The following is a 23,928-nucleotide window of genomic DNA, read 5'->3' on the forward strand; positions in this document are numbered from 1 at the left end:
CAAGGTCCTTCTAGCTGAGAACCTGACTTGGGCCTTCCTGACTGGGAAGCATGCAGAAAATTACAGAGGATTCAGGTAGTTAAATAAGCCAGCAAGTTCTGGCCAATACCAATGCAGCATGGGTAACATAAGAGTCAGTTTATGTGTGACCCTGGCCAGACTGTGGTCCCCAGTTCTTCAATCAAACACTAATCTGAGTGTTGCTGTGAAGGTATTTTGTAGTTGTGGGTAACATCTATAATCAGTTGACTTCAAGAAGACTACTAACTCTTGATAATGTGGGTGGGCCTCGTACAACCAGTGAAAGGCCTTCCGAGGTTTCCCAAAGAAGAAATCTCGCCTCCAGTCTATATCATCAACCCCTGACTGAGTTTCCAGCCTGCCCTGTAGATTTGGGGCTTGCCAGGCCCCACGGTTTTGGGAACCAGCTCCTTAAAATCCATCCATCTCTCTATTCACCTATCCATCCATCCAGCCAGCCACCCAGCCAGCCACCTATCCATCTATCTAGGTCTATCTGTCTATCCCATCCCTTGGCTCTGCTTCTGTGGAGAACCTGACTAAGCCAGGCTGGCCCCTGTGCGCACTCCCAGGACACTGACCAACCACAGCCTCGCAGCCTTATGGACGTTTTTGGCAACAACGGTTCCGACCAGAATTAGTGGTTAACATTTACCTGCACTGTTCCGACCATGCGGCTCTCTTCCTGGCAGCCCAGAGGTAGTGGAGGAGGCGGCGGATGAGGCTTGGGGGCAGACTGAGGGCTCTCCTCTCAGGAGTAGGGGCTCTTCCACCTGACATCACCATGGTAGAAAAGGACCCTGAAATGGCAACAAGGGGCATCAGAACGTTCAGGACTGGCTGACACCAACCAGCTCATGTTTTTTTTCCCAAAGCTCAGCCTCTCCACAGGGTTGCTGGTAGTGATCGGAATCAGAAAGGGGATGACCACAGGGAAAGTGCCTCCCTGCTGGGGGCCCAGCAGAGCACTGATTTCTACGCCTCGGACACTTTGGCCTTTGTGGGCCCCTTCCGCAATAACAAAACACATAACAATTGGAGTTTATGACGCTGTTGCTATAAAGATGAGTATGTCAGTTCGTATGAATGTCTATGAATCCACACTAATAATACATATTAAAATATTTTCTTCTGTCTGAAAGTCCATTGTCTCCCTTCTGATTTGAAAAGAAATTGAAATGTTTTCATGAGCTGCTAGAAGTATCATGGCCCTGGTACGTTGTGTGCTTAATGGAGACGTCTGCTCCGAGACCCCTGCCAGTCCTGGGAGGCACTTGGAGAATGTCCAGGCCACGGAGGAGGAACCTTCTCCCCTGGAAGAGCTGAGTCAGCACAAAGAATAGGGTGGCAGCTGCTTTTTGTCTTTGTCATTAAATAAGTCTATTGAGTTCAGTGGGAAAAGATACAGTCTTACAATTTAGATGACCAATTATGTCGGAAAAAGCAAGGTCCTTGAGAAAAATCAGCAGTGCTTTTTTATGATTTAAAGTCATTATAATTGTCACTGATCCTATCAAGCACTTATTATAAGCTGCACATGGGGCTAAGTGTCATACTTTCATCTTCACATGAACCCCATCTTCGAGACTGGAAGGTTGGGGCACCAGGCTGGTGGGGGGTGGGGGGCCAGAGGGAGTGAAGGGCATGAAGCAGAAGGGACCAGTGGGGGGAAAGGGACTGGGGAAGACACCTCAGGGCTTCCCCATGTTCTTATGATTTGCCCTTCTGGAACCACCTTCCATGACAGCTTAATAAACTTGGAACAATAGCACAGAACCGGATGCAAAAGTTAACATTTCATGAATGCTTTCAGGGAAAGAGCCTGTGCTTGCCTCTGATTTTCCTCTCAGTGACTTCCCAGGCCAACAACAGAGGCCATTAAATAAGAACACATTTTACACGTTTCCTGCTCTTGAACTGAATGAGGACGACTCATCTGGGAGTCTGGGGAAGTCTTTGCAAAGGGAATGAGCCAGGGCAGCGCTTGGTGCCCTGAGAGAAAACTGCTTCCTGGCTCCAGGGTGGAGAGGCCCCTGGGCTGGCTGCTCCGTCTGGTGAGCCCAGAGGTGCGGAGGGCCTAGAAGCAAGGAAAGACTGCTCTTATCAGCTGCACGCTGTGTACAAGGCCGTGGCAGCTCCACGGAGCGAAGTGGAGATAAGGAGCCGGGCAGTGTGACTCCAGACAGTCCCAACTTGGTCACTTAGCTGGATGGCCATGAACGGGTTACTCTGTCCCTCGGAACTGCCTTTTCCTTGCACCGCACTGGCTGCACACCTACTGTGTACCGGAGCTCCCCACGTACTCTTAGCGAAGGCCGGCAGTGACGTGAAGCTTTGCCCGGGCCCTCTGCACGGACGCGGAAGCAGGCTCGGAGCCTTCGATGTGCCGAAGGTAGAGAGGCGCAGATACCCAAGTGCTCAGAACCAGCAGGAAGTCTGCCAGTCCTACAGTCCGGTCCGGCCCTCCATCTGCTGCTTTGGACCCTCAACTGGCCCTCCCATTGTTCCTCCCCCCTTTTAAAAATTGTACTTAATAGGGATGTGTGTGATGAAATCTGTCAATTAACATTTTTAAAAAATTTATTTCATTTATTTATTTGAGAGAGCATGAGCAGGGGGGAAGGACAGAGGGAGAGAGAGAAGCAGACTCCCCGCTGGGCAGGGAGCCTGACGCAGGGCTCGATCCCAGGACCCTGAGATGATGACCTGAGCTGAAGGCAGTCACTCAACCAACTGAGCCACCCAGGCGCCCCGTCAATTAATATTTTAAAGTGTAGATTCAGTGGCATTAATTATATTAATGAAGTTATGCAACAATCCCCACTAATTCCAGAACATTTTCATTGCCCCACCCCCAAACCCCCTGTATCATCAACCAGTCACTCCATTCTTCGCCTCCCACCAGCCGCTGGCAACCACTAATCTGTCTTCTGTTGGTACAGACTGGCCTGTTCTGGACCTCACACACGAATGGAATCGGACGGTGTGTGGTCTCTCGGGCCTGGCTTCTCCACCCCAGCACGGAGTTCTCCCGGCTCCTCCACACTGCTCTGTGCCAGTTCTCTCGGGTATGGACCCAGGAGCGGAAATGCGGTGGCCCACGGTAACAGTATGTTTAACTTTCTGAAGAACCACCAAAGTGTTTTCTGCAGACGCCGACCCATTTTCCATTCTCACCAGCAGTGCACAGGGGTTCCAATTCCTCCACAGCCTTCCCAACACTTGTTCTTTTCTGGGGTTTTGTTTTTTTAAATCTTGGTGGCGTGAGGTGGTACCCCACTGTGGTTTTGGTTTGCATTTCTCCAATTGCTAGGAATGTGTCTGTTGGCCCTTCCCATTGTTCTTAATACGGATAAAACACCCCTACCAGAGCCTCAAAGCCCAGCGCCCTCCCCCCGGCAGCCCCCAGGCCCCAGTGCCTGCCCCTCTGCTCATCCCTTTGCGCTCTGAGATCCAGCCACACAGGCTTCCGTCTTCCTCACGTGCCTCAGAGCCCGTATGCACGTAGTCCCCTCAGCTTGCAACCGCTCTCTTCCCCTGGCTCCCAGTCGCCGTCGCCGTGGGTTACATGCACAGCGCATCGGCAGGCACTGCCCCTCCCCACACCTCATCAAAGTGACGGGCCTCCTGCTCCTGGAGGTTTGCTGGTGGCGTGTTCACTGCTACGGCTCCAGCTCCCAGCTGAGTGCTGGCCAAACACGACGCCTGGGTCCAAAGCAGCGGACAGAAGGCTGGACTGAGGGATTGAAGGATGTGCGGGGTTTTGCCAAAGGATGTGCGGGTTTCCTGCCCGTTCCGTCCGGGTCTGTTCCTGCCCTGAGCACCCAGTACTAGGGCGGCAGCACGGATGAGGCATCCCCGAGCACGTCCCACTGAATCTCTGGAGTTGCCCATCGTCAGCTGTGGTCTGTGGTGACTCATGCCCTTGAGGCACATGTCTGCTGGCAGCAAGTGACTCATGCGTGCAGCTCCTCGGCCTTGGCGGCTGGCTAGGCCTGGTGACATAGGGGAGAGAGCCCCACAGTGGGAGGCAAGAGCCAGAGTTCCCGTCCCAGTCCGCAGGACCCGCTGTGGGAGCTGCGGCCCTGGCCTCCGCAATCTGCGGCGTCCATCAGAACCACCTGTAGAGCCCTTTTCACGCTGCAGCTGGCTCTCCCCCTCCCTCCACCCGGAGATTCTGATTTAGTGGCTCTGGCACAGGGCCCAGGAAATCTGCATTTTAATCAGCAGCCCCAGTGTCCCTGATGCTCAGCCTGGCTCGGATCCTCTGGCGGGCTGCTTGAGGACCCTCTCTGCTCTCCCAGACTTTGGTCTAGGATTCTAGAATGTCTTTCCATCACAGTCTTTGCTGGGTGAGTTCCAAGAACTTCCATGAAGGAAGGGCCAGCTCCCTTTCTATTTCCTGAACACCAGCTCTGGGCCGAGCCCTAGGCTAGTTGGTGGCTGACCTACAGCAGATTCTAGTTTTCTAGGGTGGACTGGTTCTGCCGCCTGCAGCGCTTCCCCTCTAAACCACAAACACTCTGTGACAAGGGCTGGAATACTGAGGGGCAAAGCAAGGGTGTTGGGGAGGCAGGGCGGGGGGGGGGGATGGCAAAATCCCTCCTGCTGGGCTTTGAGCAATACACCAGAGGCCGTGGCAGCTTATGGCCCTGTGTCGGGGAAGACAAGGGCAGGAGGTGCAGGAGAAGCACCATGGAGGGAGAAGGAAGGTTCTAGATTATGAGGTGAGAGAAGTGGTCATGGCCGTATCCTGGAGGACCGGAAGTATCAGGGTGACAGGGGCCGGGGTGGGGGACAGTGGCAAGGTGGCTTCGGAGCTTGATCTAGATCCTGTTGTCCCTGGGGACCATGACAGGCCCAGGAGCATGGGCTACTGGTAAAAGTCTCTTCAACAAATGGTGCTGGGGAAACTGGAAAGCTACATGCAAAAGAAAGACACTGGCCCACTTTTTAACACCATACACAAAAATAACTCAAAATGGATTAAAGACCTAAATGTGAGACCTGAAACCATAAAAATCCTAAAAGAAAACGTAAGTAGTAATTTCTTGGACATTGGCCTTAGCAACATTTTTCTGGATATGTTTCCTAAGGCAAAGGAAACAAAAGCAAAAATAAACTATTGGGACTATATTAAAATAAAAAGCTAATAAAGGGAGCTTCATCATTTGGGACAGAAGACAGGGGAGGGACAGAAGAAGGGGACCCCCCAGGGAATGATGAGGCTGAGAGTGGGTTGGGGGGCATTTGCACAAATCTGGATTCCCTCTGATGGGTACCTGCCCCTGCCTGGCCTTGGCCTGCTCTCAGGAGCCTTGAAGCTGCTGGACACTGCTCCCTCCTCTTGATGGAAGGTCAAATTATGGGTTCAAACCCAAGGGTATGGCCACTCTGGGCTGGGGGAGTGGGGAAGGCAAAAATGGGTATCCCCAAGGAGGAAGGCAGAGTTGGGCCAAACCCTGGGCCTCCAGGTCTGGGCTCCAACAGACACATTGCCTCCACCTAGTTTACCCCCTGGAGCATTGATCTCTGGGCAGAGGTAAGAATGTCAGCCCAAGGGCAGCTGTGGGAGGTGGAGAGGTAGGGGGACAGCTGCCAGACTTGGGTCAAGGCCACCTCCCCTCCCCTCATAGGTAGACCATCACTCAGCAGCACATTCTGCCCTTCTTGGTCTCTGATTTATGACCCACGCTCAGGGCCACCAGCAGTTCCAAGCCCTTGCCTGCAGGCTCCCTGAACACTGTCTGCACTCTGTGAACACCTCCAAACTATGTGTGAACATGTCATCTCCTGTCAGGGTCCTCCGTTGTTGCCTTGACCGCGGGAAGAATCTTGGTTCCAGCGTCCAAATCCAGCCTTGGCACAGCTGCCACTAAGAACTTCTGTAGGAGTCACTTCCAGTAGGGCCTGTCTCCTGGACACAGGGGCACCCGCTCTTCCTCCTATTCCTGTAGGGGCCAACCTCTTGCTGAGCCTCCTGGTTCCCCGGGCTGTGCTGTCCACCTGCTGACCTTCTGTTCCTTACCCTTCCCTGCTCCACCACCCTCACCCCCTCTCCCAGCTCTGCCCTACCACCTGCTGGGCCCAAGGCCTGCAGCTGCTTCCTCGGGCTGGTGTGGAGGGTTAATGTTTCGTGTTAACCAGGCTAGGCCATGGTGCCCAGCTGATTGGTCAAATACCAGTGTGCCTGTTGCTGTGAAGGTATTTCTCAGATGGGATTAACATTTACATCAGTAGACTTTGAGTAAAGCCGATGACCCTCTATACGTGAGTGGGCCTCACCCCATCATTTGATGGTTCTGAGAGCAAAGACCGAGGTTCCCCAAAGTAAAGATTCTGAGCCCAGACTGCAGCATAGAAACCCTGCCTGAGATTCCAGCCTTCAACTCAAGAGTGCGGGCCTGCCCTGCTGATTTCAGACTTGCCAGCTCCCGTCATCGTGCAAGCCAACTCCTTAAAATAAATCTCCCTCTGTCTCTCTGTCTCTCTGTCTCTGTCTCTGACTCTTTCTCTCTCCCCTGACTCACACAGCAGACAAATGAGCGAAGTGTGTTGGCTGGGCTGGCATGTGGCAGCCACCACCACGCATGGGAAATGTGAACACTCTCGGGGAACCCAGTCTGCACCCGGGCCCTCCCCACCCCACATGGACTCAAGCTTGTTTCCCACATGGCTGGTACAGAGGCCACTGGCCAGTGAGAAGGAGGGCCAGCAGCTGGGCGACCTTGGGTAAGGTCCTTCCCCTCCCTGGGCCAAAGTGTCCCTATTCTCAGCAGCCGCGCCAGACGGCAGTAATTGTTTGTAAATGTTTTACAGTAGCAGATTGCTCTGTGCCAAAGGGAGTCTTATACAGTAGATCAACTTTTAAAGCTGTCCAAGTAGGGCCTCTCTGGCTTCCGTGGAGCGGAGGGAGCAGCAGAGAGCTCCCTCTACCCGCCCCTCAGTCCCGCCTGAACCTTGGACCTTGACCCCCAGAGTCTTCACGCTGCAACACGTGTAGACGGTGCTCCCCACGCTTTCGGGCGGAATCCATTTCCTCGGGGTCCTGCCTGGCTCAACGTGCCTCTGGGCTGGTGGAGGGAATCTCGTTACTGCTCGTGACTCAGAAAAGTCTAAAAGCAGTGGACAACAGCTCCTTTCAGAGCTCCCTCTGAACCCCAGGGTCTCATTATGTGACGATGATTTTTAGAAGATTGAGACAAGAACAATCACATATAAGGCAGAAAAATGTGGCCTTGTCTTCTAGGAGAAGTGGCAGCTGGAGCCTCGCTCCGAGTTCTCACACTCAGGGCCCCCTCCATCCTGAGCTGAGAAAGGTGGCCCCGGACTAAGGCAGCGCCCCTCCACTGACAGGCCCAACTGAAGGCCCACCCAGCAGCTTTCTGAGAGGCCTTCCTGTCCCCAGGACTGGTGTGGCCTGGAAGATGGACACTGTTCCTTTGCTAGGTAGCCTGTCAGCTCTCCTGGGGACGGGCACATATAAATCTTGAGTATCCCAAAAGGCCAAGGGCAGCTGACCTGAGAGTTCACAAGCATGGCTGGCCTCCTTCTCCCTCCACCTCCGGGTAAATGAAAGCACTTCCCAGAATGTGTCTGCACAACAAACAGGCAAACTTAGTCAAAACACGATTTTTACCTGGGACTCACTCAAGGTGATACCGTGCTGGGTAATATTCCTCCAGCACAACGAATGACCTCCCTCCACATACCCCTGTGCCCTCTCTGCCTCTCAGCAGCCTCTGAAGGCTCAGGATTTAAGAGCGATTGAAGACCTGTGAATAATGTAATCAGAATTTCAAAAGAGTATGAGATGAGGTGGTTAGGAGCCCACTCGGAAGGTCAGGAAATCTTCTGCGCTTTTGTCTTCCCTGGCCACCCTAGATACGCCACCAAATGCCGACGGTTTTTATTATGGGTAGGCTCCAAAATGGAATCCTAGGCACCAGTGCGAGTGAACCAACAGGGATCAGAGGTGTTGTTTTCAAACCCAAGGGGGTTACAAAGGCAGCCCAGGAGCCCTGGCTCTTTGGCAGCTCTGGCTTGCCACCTGCTGTCTGCGGCTTGACTCCCCCAGGCTTTCTTCTCCTCTGCAGGAGACACCCAGGACATCAGTAGCCTACAGACACTATGGCTATATATGGGACTCTCATGGGCAGGGCCTACTCCCACCTTCTGGGTACTTCCTGCCACGCGCTGAGCAGCTGGTCTCAGGCAAAGAGGACACCAGTGGGGGCAGGCAAGTGTCCCTGGATAGCATCTCTCTACTACCACTACAACTTAGGCTGGAACCAGGGTAAAGCAAAGCAGGAGTCAGGAGTTGGTAGGAGGTGTGAGCACTGGCCACTGCCAACTATCATCACTGAGGTCCTGTGAGCCCTGACCTATCCTTTGTCTTACTGGGACCTGCCACTGCCACTGCTAGCTTCTTGGGAGGTGGCCTGGGATCAAGAACTCTGCACCCAAATCAGACCTCCCTGGCCTGCTGGAACTTCCTCTCTCTAGAGTCACTTTGCTCCCAAAGGCCCAGGAGGGGCTCATCCTTCTTCTGCCTCCTCCTTCTCAGCACCTCCCCCTCCAGGTCAAGAGCAGTGCTCTGCCCAAAGTGTTCTGGCTTGTTGAGTGCTTACCCAGCAGGCATGATTGTACTCTGACCCTCACAACCGTCCTGGAGAAGGGGTATCATCCCATTCGAGGAGGAGGAAGCCGAGCCCAGAGAGGAGAAGGGCCGCTTCAAGAGCCCAAGACCACCAACAACCTTGTCTGTAAGACCAAGCTTGTCAAACACACCGCTTCACCGGCCCAGGCCTGGCAGAGGATTTGAAGCCAAGCATCCCCAGCTGGGACTGGTCCCAGGCCAGGCTGCTTTCCACTCTTGGGGACACTGTATGGTTACACAGTGCTTGTGATGCCTCCTTTTCAGACTTGGTAAGCCACCTTGCAGCAGCCACCAGGCCGGTGTCTCCGTCTGCTCAGGCTGCCACGGTGGCTTAAACCACAGACATTTATTTATCTCAGTTTGAGGGACTGGAAGGCCAAGGTCAAGGCGCCAGAAGATCTGGTTCCTGATGAGGGTCCGCTTCCTGGCTGTACTAGCCACCTTCCTGCTGTGTGCTCACGGGGCCTTTCCTTGGTGCATGCTCATGGGGAGAGAGCAAGCTGTGGTGTCTCCCATCCTGGGGATCCCACCTGCATTTGGGGATCTCGCCTCCAAATACCATTATATTGGGAAGTAGGGCTTCAGCATAAATGTGGAGGGACACAAATATTCAGCCCATATCAGCCAGAGAGAGTGGAGACAAAGGTAAGTTGCTACTCATAATCCCGGCAAATTTCATCTCCTCAGACGCGAATTACCCAAGGCCTCTGACAAGCAGAAGGGAATGGAGCGGCTCAGGCAGGAGGATCCTCGAACAGGCCACAGCTGATGTGCCTTCCTGTGCCTGGTCCGGTGTTGGGTATGTTTGTTCTCATTAATCTAATTACTGTTGACTCACAGGCTTCCTGTGCCAACCTCACCTCCCAAAGTGGTTCAGTACAAAGCTGGGAGCTCGCGGGCAGTGAGTGGGCCTCACAGGGGATGGAGCCAGTCATGCTGCCTCAGCCTTGAGCAAAAGGCAAAGGGGCTCCCCCCAAGGAAGGCTCTGGTCAGCCACTAGGAGTTCCTTGGGTACCACCTAGCAGGGGCTGGACCCTTGGAGGGTCCGCAGGCTCGGGGTCTAAGGAGCGGCACGGTCCCCGGTATGAGTTTCCTGGGGGCTGCTGCGCCTCGTTACCACAAACTGTGTGGCTTAAAAGAGCAGAAATGCATCGTCTCATAGTTCTGCAGGCCAGAAGTCCAAAATCCAGGTGTTGGCACAGCTGCACTCCCTCCAAAGTCTCTAGGGGAGGGTCGTGTGCCTTCCAGTGTCTGCTGGTGGCCAGCATCTTTGGTGTTCCTTGGCTTGTGGCTGCATCACTCCAATCTCTGCCTCGTACTTCACATGGCCTTCTCCCCTGCCCTGTGTCTTCGTCCTCTTCTGTCTTTTATAAGGACACTTGTCATTGGATTTGGGCTCCACCAGGATAACCAGGATGATCTCATCTTGAGATCCTTAAACTTGATCACATCCAAAGATGCATTTTCCAAACCAGGGCACAGTCATAGGATCTGGAGGTTAGGGCTTGGACATACCCTTTTTGGGCCACCATTCACCCCACTACATCCATTGCCACCAATGGAGCACAGGTCGCTGACCTCCTGTAAGTCTCGTTATCAGGGCACAGAGGCCATTGACAAAATCAGCTGCCACCTTCTCCTTTCAGAACTGGAGTAGCCTCACAGGAGGGGGCTGCCCTGCCTCAAGGTCCCCTGGCAAGTGAGGGATGGAGCAGGGCCTTGTGGCCCAGCCCCTAGGTTTTCATTGCCGGGATAAGCTTGCTGCACTGAGGGCCAATGACCAGCCCAGCTCATTTACATTTGCAAAGGGAACAAGCCTTCAGGGTCCCTTGCGAGGGACAGGCAGGACAAAGCAGGACAAAGCTTTGGGGGTGGTGACTCCATTCCTACATCTCAGCATGGCATTGGGTGGCTTTGCTCCCCACAGGCCTCAGGTCCCTTGGCTGGAAAAGGGAGAGGGCTGGAGTAAGGAACTCAGGGGGTTCTCCTGGCTCAGGGGCCCACAGCTGCCCAGGAAGCCACAGCGGCCCATTGCTTTCCGTGGCTGCTGATGGCCGGAGAGAGGGGCAGTGCTGGGAGGGACCCAACTCCAGCTGCTGTGGCACCAAGAGCAAACACACTGGCAGTGTTCCTCTGCAATTGCAACAGGGCTGTCCTTGGCTGGCGAGCACCTTGTAGGTTCCTAGGAATGGCCTGCACCCCTCACAGTGAGCCAGGCCAGAGCACAGTGCCATGGCACTTTGCAGCCTGAGGTAGGGACAGAACAAAGTTGCACTCCAGACACCCTGGAGGCCTGGGCGTGGCTGTCACTCGATGCTCTTCCGCTCCTGAAACACATCTGCTCTGTGGCTATCTACTACCCTCTTGGTATGTCTCCACCAAAAGGAACCTCAGTCTCAACCTTCCTCCTTCCTAAAGCAGCCAATACTAACATGACTCTGACTTCTTGAGGGGTCTTCTTCCCTCGATTGCACCAGAATCTGCATATTAGCCACTTTTGCCACCCATCCCACTCCTCAAGGAAACTGCTGGCAGCATCAGTAGATGCCCTCTCTCCCACTGGGCAAATGGCAGTTCTTCTACCCACCCCCCAGCCTTTCCTCCTTGAGATATGCTCCAGTTTGACAGCGTTCTTCCGAGCGTGGGGCCCAGAACTAGCCAGAATGTCTGGTTGGTGTCCCGCCAGAGCAGAGCAGGGGGAGAGCTGTAGACACTGCCAAACACTTGGCATCTAGTATCTCAATAAATCCTCCTGACAGCACTTTGAGGTAGTTTCTATGATTGTAGTCACTAAAAAGATGAAACAAACCACCTGAGTCTCAGAGGTGTTAAGTAACTTGCCCAAAGGCACAGAGATAAGTGGTAGTCAAAAGTCAAATCAGACATTCTGGTTCCAGAGTCCATGCCTTGTACACTAAACTGCAAAAGAGAGCAGCATACTCACCTCCCTTATTCTGAATACGTTGCCTCTGTTGATGCAGCCCAAGGCCCCGATTGCTTATCTGAGCCTGCCATGATGGCACCAATGCATACTGACCAGTTGACTATTCTCCTCGCCCATCTCCATGTGTTGCCCTCTGTGTTCTCTGGGCCTGGTCCAGAGTCCCTCAGTCTCCACTGCCCAGGTTGCTTCCTCCAACTAAGCCATACTCCCGCCTGCACAGGTCTCTCCTTCTCCCCTCCACACCCTTGCCACACAATGTGATCAATGAGGAGAGAGAAGTTAGAGCACAACGGACAAGCAAAAGGCTGGTATGCAGAGCTATGAGCTGGCAACTGGTAAATTGAGAGCAATTCCTGGAAATCAGGAAACAACTATTGAGGCCAAAGGCATCAAAATTAAATTGGCCTTTGAAACAAAAAAGTAAAAAGCGCACCTCCGCAAGCATCAACTGTGATTCTGCAAGGTTCTAAGATGAACTCTAAATGAGATAAAGTCTTCCAGCCCAGGTTGGGCTGGGCACATGGGGGCAGAATGTTGGGTGATCTTTGGGAGCCATTAGCATGATCTTGTTTGAATTGCAAGCCATTGAGGAAAGCTGGGAGGGAAGCATCTGGGCCTCCAGTCTGACCTATGGCATAGCAAAGGGGCATGAACTGTGTCATGTAAGACACAGGAGATAAGAGACATAGCACTTTCAGTAGAGCCTGGGGCCAGGGGGCTTTTTCCCTTTTGAGGATTCTTTCCTCTTTAGGAGCCGAGAATCCTAGGGTTGGAGTAGCCCAGAAGTATGACATATCCCTACAATAAGATCATTTTTAAAAGAAGATTTCTTTATTTATTTGAGGGGGGAAGGGCAGAGGCAGAGGGAGAGGGAGTGAATCCTCAAGCAATCTGCCCATTGAGCACAGAGCCCGACATGGGGTTCGATCCCAGGACCCTGAGATCATGACCTGAGCCAAAATCAAGAGTCAGACGCTTAACCGACTAAGCCACCTAGGATCCCCTCCAATAAGATCATCTTTAGAGAGCATGGATGAGTGTCAATACCGATGGTGACATTCTTTGGGGACTCAAGTAAGAATATGCTGCATGAGCTTTGAGTGTTCACAGATACGGTCACGTGGCATTTTCAAGTTTTTATATTCTTGGCACTGGAGTGTGAGTGAACAAACATCCCCCACCCCAGTGATGAAGAAGGCTGTCCTGTGGGGAAATGGAGAAGAAAGACTCAGTGCCCACCTTTGGGGAGCTCAGAGACCAGGATACACCTCCTTCTAATATAACATCCAGCTTGAGAGTGGGATCAGGAAGTTCAGAGGAAAACATGATCATTTTCACTTAAAAACCTGGGAAGGCTTCTTGGAAGAGGCAATAGTTGACCTGGACCTTGGGGGTAAGTAGTATTTCAATAGCCAGAGATGGTGATGAGGGTGTTTTGGTGGAGGGGAAAGCATGGGCAAGGGCATGGAAGGACATACTTGGAAAATGGTGAGTGGCTTATTTGGCAAGAATCCTGTGTCCTGGGCTGACAGTGTGGGCTGAGATCAGGCCTGATTCTGCAGGTGATAGGAAACCATCAAAAGTCCTGATTATGGGAAGTAGCATGAGCAGATGTATGGATAGCCTCATGCAGCTGTTCTCAGAGTAAGATCCATGGAGCACTGGAGGTCCCTAAGACCCTTTTAGGAGATCTGCAAGGTCAAAACTATTTTCACAATAACACACAAGAATTCTTTGACTTTTCCACTGGATGGACATTGGCACTGGCAGCACAAAAGCAGTGGTGAGTGATATTATATTACATATATATCTCCCACATCTTCTTTATCCATTCATCTATTGATGGACACTGAGTTGCTTCCATATCTTGGTTATGCTAAATAATGCTGCTATAAACATAAGGGTGCATACATCTTTTGGAATTAGTGTTTTTGTTTTCTTTAGGTAAATACTCAGCAGTGGGATTACTGAGATCTTGCCTCTTGTGACAAAATGGATGGACCTAGAGGATATTACGCTAAGTGAAGTATGTCAGACAGGGAAAGACAAATACCGTGTAATTTCACTTACATGTGGAATCTAAAAAGCAAAACAAATGAACAAACAAGTAAACAAACAAACCAAAAACAGACTCTTAAATACACGGAACAAACTGGTGGTTGCCAGAGGGCAGGTGGGTGGGGGTGGGTAAAATAGATGGAGGGGATCAAGAGATACATACTTCCAGTTATAAAATAGATATGTTACAGAGATGAAAGGTACAGCACAGGGAATATAGTTAATAATATTTTAATAACTTTGTATGGTGACAGGTGGTAGCTACACTTATTGTGGTGAGCACTGAGTAATGTATAGAATTGTTAAATCAATATGCTGTACACCTGAAACTAATATAACAGTGTATGTTAACTATACTTAAAAAAAAAAAAAGCAGCAGTGTGTAAAACAGCAGATGCTTGAGCATGAGTCAGGGCAGTGGCACCAAACCGTACTAGCTGTCACTGGGTTCCTCACTGCCAAACACTTGCAGTTAAAAAAAAAAAAGCCAGATTCACTTAAGAATGTTGTCAGCGAAGTAGTAATAATTAACTTTATTAAATATTGACCCTTGAGTACCCATATTTTAAAAATTCCTTGTGACAAAACTGGAAATGTGTTTAAAGCACTTGTGCTGGAAAGCAAAGCACAACAGTTGACTCAAGGCGAAGCACTCGTGTGATTGTTTTGAATTGTGAGCTGAATTGGCTGATTTTTCATAGAACATCATATTTACTTGAAAGAATGACTAACTAATGTTATTCAGATTTGGGTATTCGGCAGACATTTTCTCGTAAATGAACGAAGTGAGCCCATCACTTCAAGGAAAACAACTGACAGTATTTTTTGCCAATGATAGAATTTCAGCTTTAATGCCAAAATTAAAAATTTGAAAAGCTTGTATCCACCACTGTGAGCTTGACAGCTTCCCAATAGTTAAAGACTTTTTCTAGTGAGATGGATGGTTATGGTAACAAATGTGATTTTTTTGGTGTTGGAGAGAAATGTGCCAACATATGGAAGTTCCGCACAAATTCAGGGCACCAATATTTTCCAAGTGGCCAAAGTAGGATGTTACCAACCCATAGCTGGGTAAAGACCCATTCAAAGGGTAAGAGAGTCCTGTGGGGGCTCAATGGAGCCAAGTATGGAAAGTTCATTAATATCATTTCACATTCCACACTGCACTTAACCTATAAGAAACAACTACCAGTCCAGTTTTGGTGTGTATCAAAGAATAATGTCCACAATGATATGAAAAGTCAATTAAAATATTCTTCCCTTCCCGAATTGCATATCTGTGCGAGGCTGAATTTCCTTCATATACTTCACCCTGAAGAATATATCATAACTGAATTGAGTAGATGTGAGAATCTAGCTGTCTTCTATCAAGCCAGATACTAGAGAAGTTTGAAAAGAAAGTAAAATAATGTAACACTTTTCAATATAAGTTTTTGTTTTGGAAAATACAGTTATTTTCATTAAAATATTTATATTCACAGGAAATGAGGTTATTATTTTAATTTCTAAATAAATAAATAAATAACTATTTTAACAATTTTGTTTCTATAACCAACATAAACAAAAGCTCTTTGGGGTCCTCTACAAATTTTGTTGTCGTTGATTGACTTCATTGTATTCTCCTTTTTTTTAATTGAAGTGAAATTCACATGACATAAAATTAACCATTTTAGGGGCACCTGGGTGGCTCAGTTGGTTAAGTGTCTGCCTTCAGTTCAGGTCATGATCCCAGGGCCCTGGGATTGAGCCCCATTTTGGGCTCCTTGCTCAGCAGGGATTCTGCTTCTCCCTCTCCCTCTCCCTCTCCCTCTGCTGCTCCCCCTGCTTGTACTCACTCTCTCTCTCTCTCTATGTCAAATAAATAAATAAAATCTTCAAAAAAATTTTTAAAAATTAACCATTTTATTTGTTTAACCATTTAAAATTTTTCAATTCATGGCATTTAGTACATTCACAATATTGTGCAAACATCACCCCTATATAGTTCCAGAACATTTTTTCACCCCAAAAGGAAACTCCATACCCATTGAGCAGTCACTCCCTTATCCATTCTTCCCCCAGTCCCTGGCAACCACTGATCTGCTTTCTATCTCCATGACTTTGCCCTCAATAAGTTTGAAAAGTACAAAAAGAGGGGTGCCTGGGTGGCTCAGTTGGTTAAGTGTCCGACTCTTGGTTTCAGCTCAGGTCTTGAGCTCAGAGTTGTGAGATGGAGCCCTGTGTTGGGCTCCACAGTAGGTGTGGAGCCTACTTTTTAAAAAAGCACAAAAGGGGACCAAATAGTTTGAGAACCACTGGCTCAGTTGTTCAAATCCCAGCTCTGCCTTTATTAGCTGTGGTACCTTGTTCAGGTTGCTTAACTTACCGGAGTTGCTTTTTCCTGAGGATGTCCAATAAATGGGAGTTCTTACCCATTTACTCTGTCTCTAGATATCTTGAGAACAAGAGCCAGGTCCTGTTCACCTCATGGCCACTTGCTTAGCAGCTGAGAGACCAGTGACTAACTCCACCTCTCTGAGCCTTGCTTTCTTTATCTATAAAAAGGAGCTAACTGCAATACCCACTTCACTGGGTAATTGTAACAATCATGGTGGGAGAGAATGCTTACCACATGCTCAGCACACAGGAGGCACTCAATGGCGGCTAGTCATTTGGAGGGTCACAATGATAACAAGGCCATGGACAAGAATGCCAACACCGTACTTGTTGGCTCTCACACTCTGCATGTAGCTCAAGAGCCACCACTGCAGCTTGGTCCTTCCTCTGGACTGTTTGCGTGGTGGGCTCATAATCCATGACAAGATGATGGCAGCACAATCTGCCCAGTGCTTTCAGGGGCCTTCATCTCTGCTTAGCTACTCTCTGTGCCCAGGCTGCTTGGGCTTTGGAAGAGCAAATAAACTTACACTAAGAATTCCTGCTAGAGGCACATCTCAGCTCCTGCCCCAGAAAACACTCTAGTTCCCCAGTTCCGCACTCGGCTGGATTAAAGACCACTTTGACAACTGGCTGGTGGAAGTTTCCAAGATACCCTGGAAAGGCCCTAGGGGCTCAAACTTGAGAGGTGCTCTTATACCTACCTGGTAGTTCCCCATGGCCACTCTCCCAACCCATTCATTTATCAAAGGAAAGAAACAGGCTCTGTTACTGCAGTCCATTCTGGTGTTACCAGGCTCCCTGAGGTAAATCTGTCTCCACTGCCATGGGCATGTAGATCCAGGCCTGTCAGGCCTGCAGCTGTTGGCTCTGAGCCCCACAGTTATAGGCTGACCCCCATGAAGTTAGAGATGACACTGTTCAGCCACCCTTCACGCCCACATTTAACACCCTACTGACATGGCTGTGAAATCTGAGTTCTTGTCAAAGTTATTTTGGGAGTGGTAAGCTGAGGAAGACTGGCCCTCTCAGCCACATGCACAAAAGGCAAGTAGGGTGGTGGAGTGGAGAGAGGACAGGACTGGAAATCAAGAGACTTGGATTCAACCCTGCTGAGGACTGGAGATGTGACCTCCCTGTGCCTCAGTTTCCCCACTTAAGAATGAGAAGATTGGACTAACTATGGATTCTTGGATTTTAGTCAGCATTAGTCAGGAAACAACAATCTCTTTGAGGAGATTCTACCTGATTCACTTCGCTCTAGAAAGACTTGTTCTGGGCCAGGGACATGAATGAAACAGGCAAGGGACAATTTTACCCTTAGTGGGTGACATAAATCATCACAAAACGCAGAGAAAGCTGGCCAGCGCCAAGGTTCACTCAAATGGGAAGGGAGTAACTTCCTGCTCTACACAGACAGGGCACCCATGGGGGAGTGGGCTGAAGGCAGGTTGGTATATGTGTTGATGGAGGATAGCAGCAGGAGAGGCGGAGGTAGGCAATCAGGAATACACCTCAGTCAGGGCCTGGGGCAGCTTATTAGGTGGTCTTAGGGACCTCGGGAAACTTAGTCTAGGGATGATATGGATTGCATCATTGGCATATTGCATGCTCTATGGGCAACGGGTTCTGAGTGTCTGTGGTTTTCAGCACCCCAGCACTCGGATGGTCCTCACTGCTGTTCCCCACAGATGCGGAAGCCATGTGCTATTAAGGGCACTGTGGAGGCTTCTCAGTGAGTGTAGAGGCCAGCACAGGACAGGGGAAGGATGCAGTTGGGAGTCAGGGTAGGAAGAAGAACATTAGGGGCACTGGGCTTGGAGTGGGGAAGGCAGACCTTTTATGTGGTAATTGGAGCTTCAGGGAATAATGCTAGAGAAATATGGGACTGAGGTCCCAGGTGGCCTAACCCAATGGGGCAGAGGAGAGGTCACAGGGATGCCTTAGAGCAGAGGGTCAGCTGACAGGAGGCCTCAGCGCTCACAGACTGGTTTTCTCTTTCTGGAATCCAAGATAGTGCACAGTATGTCATTTTTCTTTCTACTCTCCCCTCGATACCACATTAACAATATGTTCATTCAGGACTCAGATTTATTCCAAAAAAACCAAACAGACTAATCTACCCAAGGAATATAGACTTTTCGTAATTTCCATCTACCACTCCCACCTCTCTGGGGAGGTAGAGAGAGATGGGAAAGAATATAGAAATTGTCTGCAGCCTTAAAGTTGGCTACAAGGAAACCCTAGGCAACAAAGCAAACATGAGCAAAATTTTTCCTGTAGTTGTCATATCAGTATGATATTACCTACTTTATTCATTTACAAGGCTCAACATGGCAAATCTCTCAGCTACCAGACCCCAGGCAGCTAACATGTGAAGTACATGTGTACTTCACCACATGCCTGCTTTGATGTCTCCCAGGGACCTGATTCTCCTACAGGGCCTGCCCAGATTTCAGGCCTGTCCATCACCTGCCACCTGGGAGTACATGCTCAGATGGCCATCATTGTTCATCCTGCACAAGCCATACTCTTGCAGGTGGGTAAAGGGCACACATACTTGACCTCTGCCTGTGAGAAGGGCAACACAGATATCAACATCCCCATTCAAAGGCAAAGAAAGTGAGGCCCAGAGAGGCTAAGTGATTGGTCATATCCAGCTAGCAGGAATAGCGCTGGGTCGACTCAGCTTTCTTGACTCCAAGCTCAGTCACCTTGCCATGCTGCCTGCTGCCTCCCAAGCTGGCAATGAATACTGTTCTAAGAGGTCATCTTAGGATAAGGGCACAAGTTGAAGAATCTTTCTCCACAATTCCCTCTTTACTCAACATATGCAAACATGAAATTGTGTCCAATGCATTCCAGTTAATATATCACTTTCAGAGGCAATTGAGAAATCGGCCCTTAAAACTAGAGCAGAGGATGAGACCTCTGGGTTTATGAATCCAAGAGTCAAAGAGTCATATCTTTATGGAGAGTTCTGACATAATGTTAACTGTCCTCTGCTCCACAGTACCCCTCAACGATAAAACTTCAGCTTTAATGCCAAAATTAAAAATTTGAAAAGCTTGCAACCTACGTGGTAACAAAAAGTAGTGTTATAGGCTGAATAATGGCCCCCAACCTGGAACCTGTAAATGAGCATCTTTGCAAATGTGATTAAATTCAGGATCTTGAGACAGGGAGATTATTTTAAATTATCTGGGTGGGACCAAGTGCAATCACACATAACCCTTTAAGAGGGAGGCAGAAAGAGATCTGACACAGTCACACAGAGGAGAAGGCACTGTGACCATGGAGGCAGAGATCTTCGTGATGTAGCCATAAATTGAGGACTGCTGGAAGCTTTAGATTAGAAACTGCGAGAGACAAAGAACAGATTCTCCCCTGAAGCCTCTGGAAATACTGCAGCCCTCTTGACACCTTGATTTTGGCCTGGTGATATGAATTTTGGACTTCTGGTCTCCGGAACTGCAATAGAATAAATTTGGGTTGTTTTAAACCACCCATTTTGTGATCATTTGTTACAGCGACCATAGGAAATACAACTACAAAAGCTCTACAAAAGGGCATTACAGAAGACCTGGGTAAATGGAGAAACATGCCTTGTTCCTAGATATGAAAATTTGATATTGAAAATATACCAATTACACATAAATTGATCTACAAATTCAAAAAAAATCTCAATAAAAATTCACAAAGAAGAGCCATGAGGACAAACTCTTCCTACTAGCTAGGGAAGTATATTATAAGGTTCCTGCACAAGGGAATAACAGATCAATTGATCAGAGCAGAAAGTCCAAAAATATACCCACATATACATGCAAGTTTCGTATATGATAAAGGTGCTATTTCAAATCAGTGTTGAAAGGATGGTGATAGCTATTTAGAAAAGTATAGAGTCATATCTCTACCTCACTCCTTACACTAAAATAAATTCCAGGTGTGTCAAAGACTTAAATGTTAAATATGAAGCCATAAAAGTACAAGAAGAACACATGGAGCTCTTCTCATTATAGAAATTATCATCTTGGGTTAGGGAAAGTTTTTCTAAACATGACAGAAAACTTGAAGTCATAGAGGAAAAAAGGTTATGAATTTGACTGCATATAAATGAAAACCTTCTAGGTGAAAAATGCAATATTTCATATATATATGATATTTATAATAACTCAATGTGAGAAAAATATTTATAACAGATATGACACAGGCTTTATAGCCCTCTCTACAATGAGCTCTTACAAACCCATAATGAAAAGAGCAAACATCCCGATAGAAAAATAGGCAAAGGCCCTGAATAAGCCATTCCCCAAGAGAATAAATATAGATGGCCAATAAAGATGTGGAAAGATGCTATCAATAATAATCAGAGCAATGCCAAGAAAAGATGTTCTTTTTCACCAATCAAATTGCCAAAGATTTAAAAGATTGACTAAACTGGTGAAGGTCTTGCACTTTTGGTGAAGAGTGTAAATTAATCTATTTTGAGAGCTGTTTGGCAATGTGTATTAACATGTACAATGTGCACAGCCTTTGACTCAGCAAGCCCGTTTTGAGGAGTTGACAAGTACAGACATGGAAAGATAATCATGATGTAGAGTGGAGATAAAGTGCTTTATAGAATGGCATATTTATGATGCATAGACAGCAGTCTGGAGAATGTTCACCAAATGTTAACAATAGTTATCCTTGGAAAACGAGATTTGGGTGTGATTTTAATTTTTCTTTGTACTTTCAGTATTGTTTGCAGTTTTAAAATGGGCATGTGTCATTTTTTCTGCAAAAAACACTAAAGCTATTTTCAAAAAAAGAAATGCAGAAGATGAAACATTAACGTAGAACTTTGTAACAAAGTGGTCAGCTGTTTAGGAACAGACATGGAGGAAGAAGGTATAACACTGAGAATAGAAGCTTCCCTCCCGTCCCCCACTTCCTAGTCGAGTTGTTTTTGGCAACTGAAAGGATAGGGATGGAACATATCCTCTCAGAGTCCCTGCAAGAGTTAAATGTGAAAATATATGGCAGATAGTAAGCACTCAAGAGAAAATGGCCCTATCATCATCATTTATTCATGAAAACTAAGAACCCTTCGCACTGTGGCTGGTTGAACAATGGCCCCCTGATGCTGTCCATGTTCTAATCCTCAGAACCTAGGAAGATGTTACCTGACATGGAAAAAGGGACTTTGCATATGTGATTGACTTGAAGATCTTGAAATGGAGAAATCATCTTGGATTTTCTGGATTGGCCTTAAATGTAATCATGGGATCCTTATAAGAGGGATGCAAGAGGGTCGGCATCAGAGAAGGAGATGTGATGAAAGAAGCAGAAGTGGACTGATGCGGGGCCATGAGCCAAAGAATGTGGGTACCTCTAGGAGCTAGAAAAGGCAAAGAAATGGATTCTCTCCTAGAGCCTCCAGAAGGAACACAATCCTGCCAAACCATTTCTGCCTTCTGACCTCCAGAACTGTAAGATAATAAGTTTGTGCTGTTTTAAGCCACTGCTTGCAGTCACTTGTTTCAGCAGCTATAGGAAACCAGTACTTTCCCTTGCCTCATGTACTTGTCTTAGGCTTCCTTCCACATGCTCAGCTCTTGACGGAGGGGGCTGGGTTTGGTTCATCCTATACCCCCGCCCCTCCCCACTCCCCCCTCCATCCCAGAACCCAGCACAGAACCTGGTCCTGAGAGAAACTTTCCAATTCATTCTCCTCATTCTATACTGGGGCCAATGACCCATACCAGCTTTGCCTAGGCCTGTTCACACAGCGTCCTTATGGGTCTCCAACTTCACTGCCTCCTTTTCAGCACCATTGTCCACACAGTCCCCAATGTGACCTAATATGCCAAGTCTGCCATGTCACCCCTCTGCTTTGAAATATCAGTGACTCCCCATCACCTATAGGATGAAATCCAGAGCCGTAACCTATTCTAACTCCACCTACTTCTGTCTGTTCTCTGCCATTTGCTGCCACCTATTTTACTACCATGCCATCCCAAACCTCTTGCTCTTCCCTTTCACCCTTCCATATCATCATATAAGCTGTCCCTTCTACTTGGCAAATTCTCTCATCCTTTCTGCCTGACTACTCCCAGCCATCCTTCAAATGTCATTTCCCCTGCAAAAGCTTTCCCCAACCTCTTCCAGCAGAAACTTGGAGTCCCCACAAACCTCTACTAGAGGGTGTTTCCTGACTACCACAGGCACTGGTTCTGGCTCTGCCCCCATGTAACCATGAGCTACTGGTGGGAAAGGACCATGACTGATTCATTTCTGCATCCCCAGAGCAGAAGCTCAACAAATGCCCTCTGTATTGGCCAAATGCTGAATCAGTGTTTGTCAGGAGGGATTACTTAGCACCTATGGATCCCTGACACATTTCATATTCACTTGGCATCAACAAATGTATCACATTCTGTCTTTTCCATTGCCTCTCCAGCACCAGGCTTTAGGTGCTCGTGGATTTAATCTGACAGGATGCCCAGCACCTGCATGACTCTGTTTATTGATCTTAGTCAGGCTGCGATCATTACGTCTGTTACCCAGCTCTGGACAAGTGCCTTTAATAGTCCTTCTCTTTCCCCTCTCACTTCAGATCTGTCGGCCACAGAAAATGTTGTTCTTTCTTTCTCTTTGCTTAGTCCATGCCATGCTGATCGTTTGTTCACCACTCTGGAAGTCCCTGAATCTCCTACGTGACTCCATGGAGGGCTTCAGAAAAAGAGCTGTAATACACCAAGAGAGAGAACATGCCCAGCACCTAGCACACTGCCTGGCACATTGTGAGCCCTTGTTACACAAATGTCTATAGCAGCAGTTCTCAAATGTAAGCATGCATCAGAATCATCCAAGGGCTTGTTAAAACACAAACTGCTGGGTGCCACCCCCGGAGATTCTGATTCAATAAGTTTACGGTTGGGGACAAGAATTTGCATTTCTAACAAGTTTCCAGGTGATGGTGATGCTGTTGGTCTAAGTACCACACTTCGAGAACCACTGGTCTTTGGAAAGTGTGTAAGTGAGTAAACGAAAGGGAACTTGTGAAATTAGTCACTATACCCTGGGGACTGTAGAACTCCTATTAGTGGGCAAGGAATGCACATCGATGCTGGAGGTGAGAGATAGTTCACATGTTAGAGAATGGGATCTTGAGGAATGCACATGGGACATGGAGGTTGGGGGGATGCATAGAGAAGGAAGGGCAGACTAAGGGACACTATAAAGACACTGGTGACTGTATGTGAGTAAACTGGCATCCTATATCCAATGCATCCAGTGATGTTTAGCCAACTCTTATAGATTAGCTGCTTCATTACCTGTTCCTTAATCCAGCTCTAGGCACAAATTAAGGAGTCTGCAGAGCAGAAGAGGGTCTAGGCAAGGAATAGATAAATAAAGATAAATGCTCTTAAGAAGGTAACATACAGGGCTGCCGGTTTAGATGAGCTAGGTCTAGCATCCTAGAGATTTGTTAATGCAGGGAGGAGCAAATAAAATAAAATAAAATAAAATAAAATAAAAGCAGAATTTTTTTTCATAATTTCTAATTGGTTCTTTTTCATATCTAGTCATTCTCATTTCATTTATGCCTGGTTTGGTGTGTGTGTGTATATATATACATATATATATATAATTTTTTTTAATGGATGTTATTTCTTCATCTCTTTGAGCATCCCAAACATATCTTTTATTGAGTCATTTTCAGGCTGTACTATTATTTTTATTTTTTCAGGAGCGAATTCATCTCCTGAATGTTTTGTTTTGTTGTTGTTTTGTTTTTCTTTTCTTTTTTTTAATTTTTAATTTAATTTAATTTAATTTAATTTTTTTGATGTAAAGTTCGATGATTCATTAGTTGCGTATAACA

At 48.1% G+C, this 23,928-nt stretch overlaps 1 protein-coding gene across 2 annotated transcripts in view; it reads right to left on the reverse strand.

Moving 5' to 3' along the window:
* LOC123786487 (uncharacterized) overlaps positions 1 to 23,928 on the reverse strand; it is a 273,531-nt gene that overhangs the window by 23,385 nt on the left and 226,218 nt on the right. For both annotated transcript variants that reach the window (XM_087860128.1, XM_087860127.1), the window contains one exon: positions 677 to 821. In XM_087860128.1, coding sequence (XP_087716254.1) covers positions 677 to 821 — 145 coding nt within the window. The remainder of the gene's footprint in view (positions 1 to 676; positions 822 to 23,928) is intronic.

Source organism: Ursus americanus, chromosome X (genome assembly GCF_024610735.1).
Source record: "Ursus americanus isolate L20-20 chromosome X, mUrsAme1.1.p, whole genome shotgun sequence".
Taxonomy (NCBI): Eukaryota; Metazoa; Chordata; class Mammalia; order Carnivora; family Ursidae; genus Ursus; species Ursus americanus.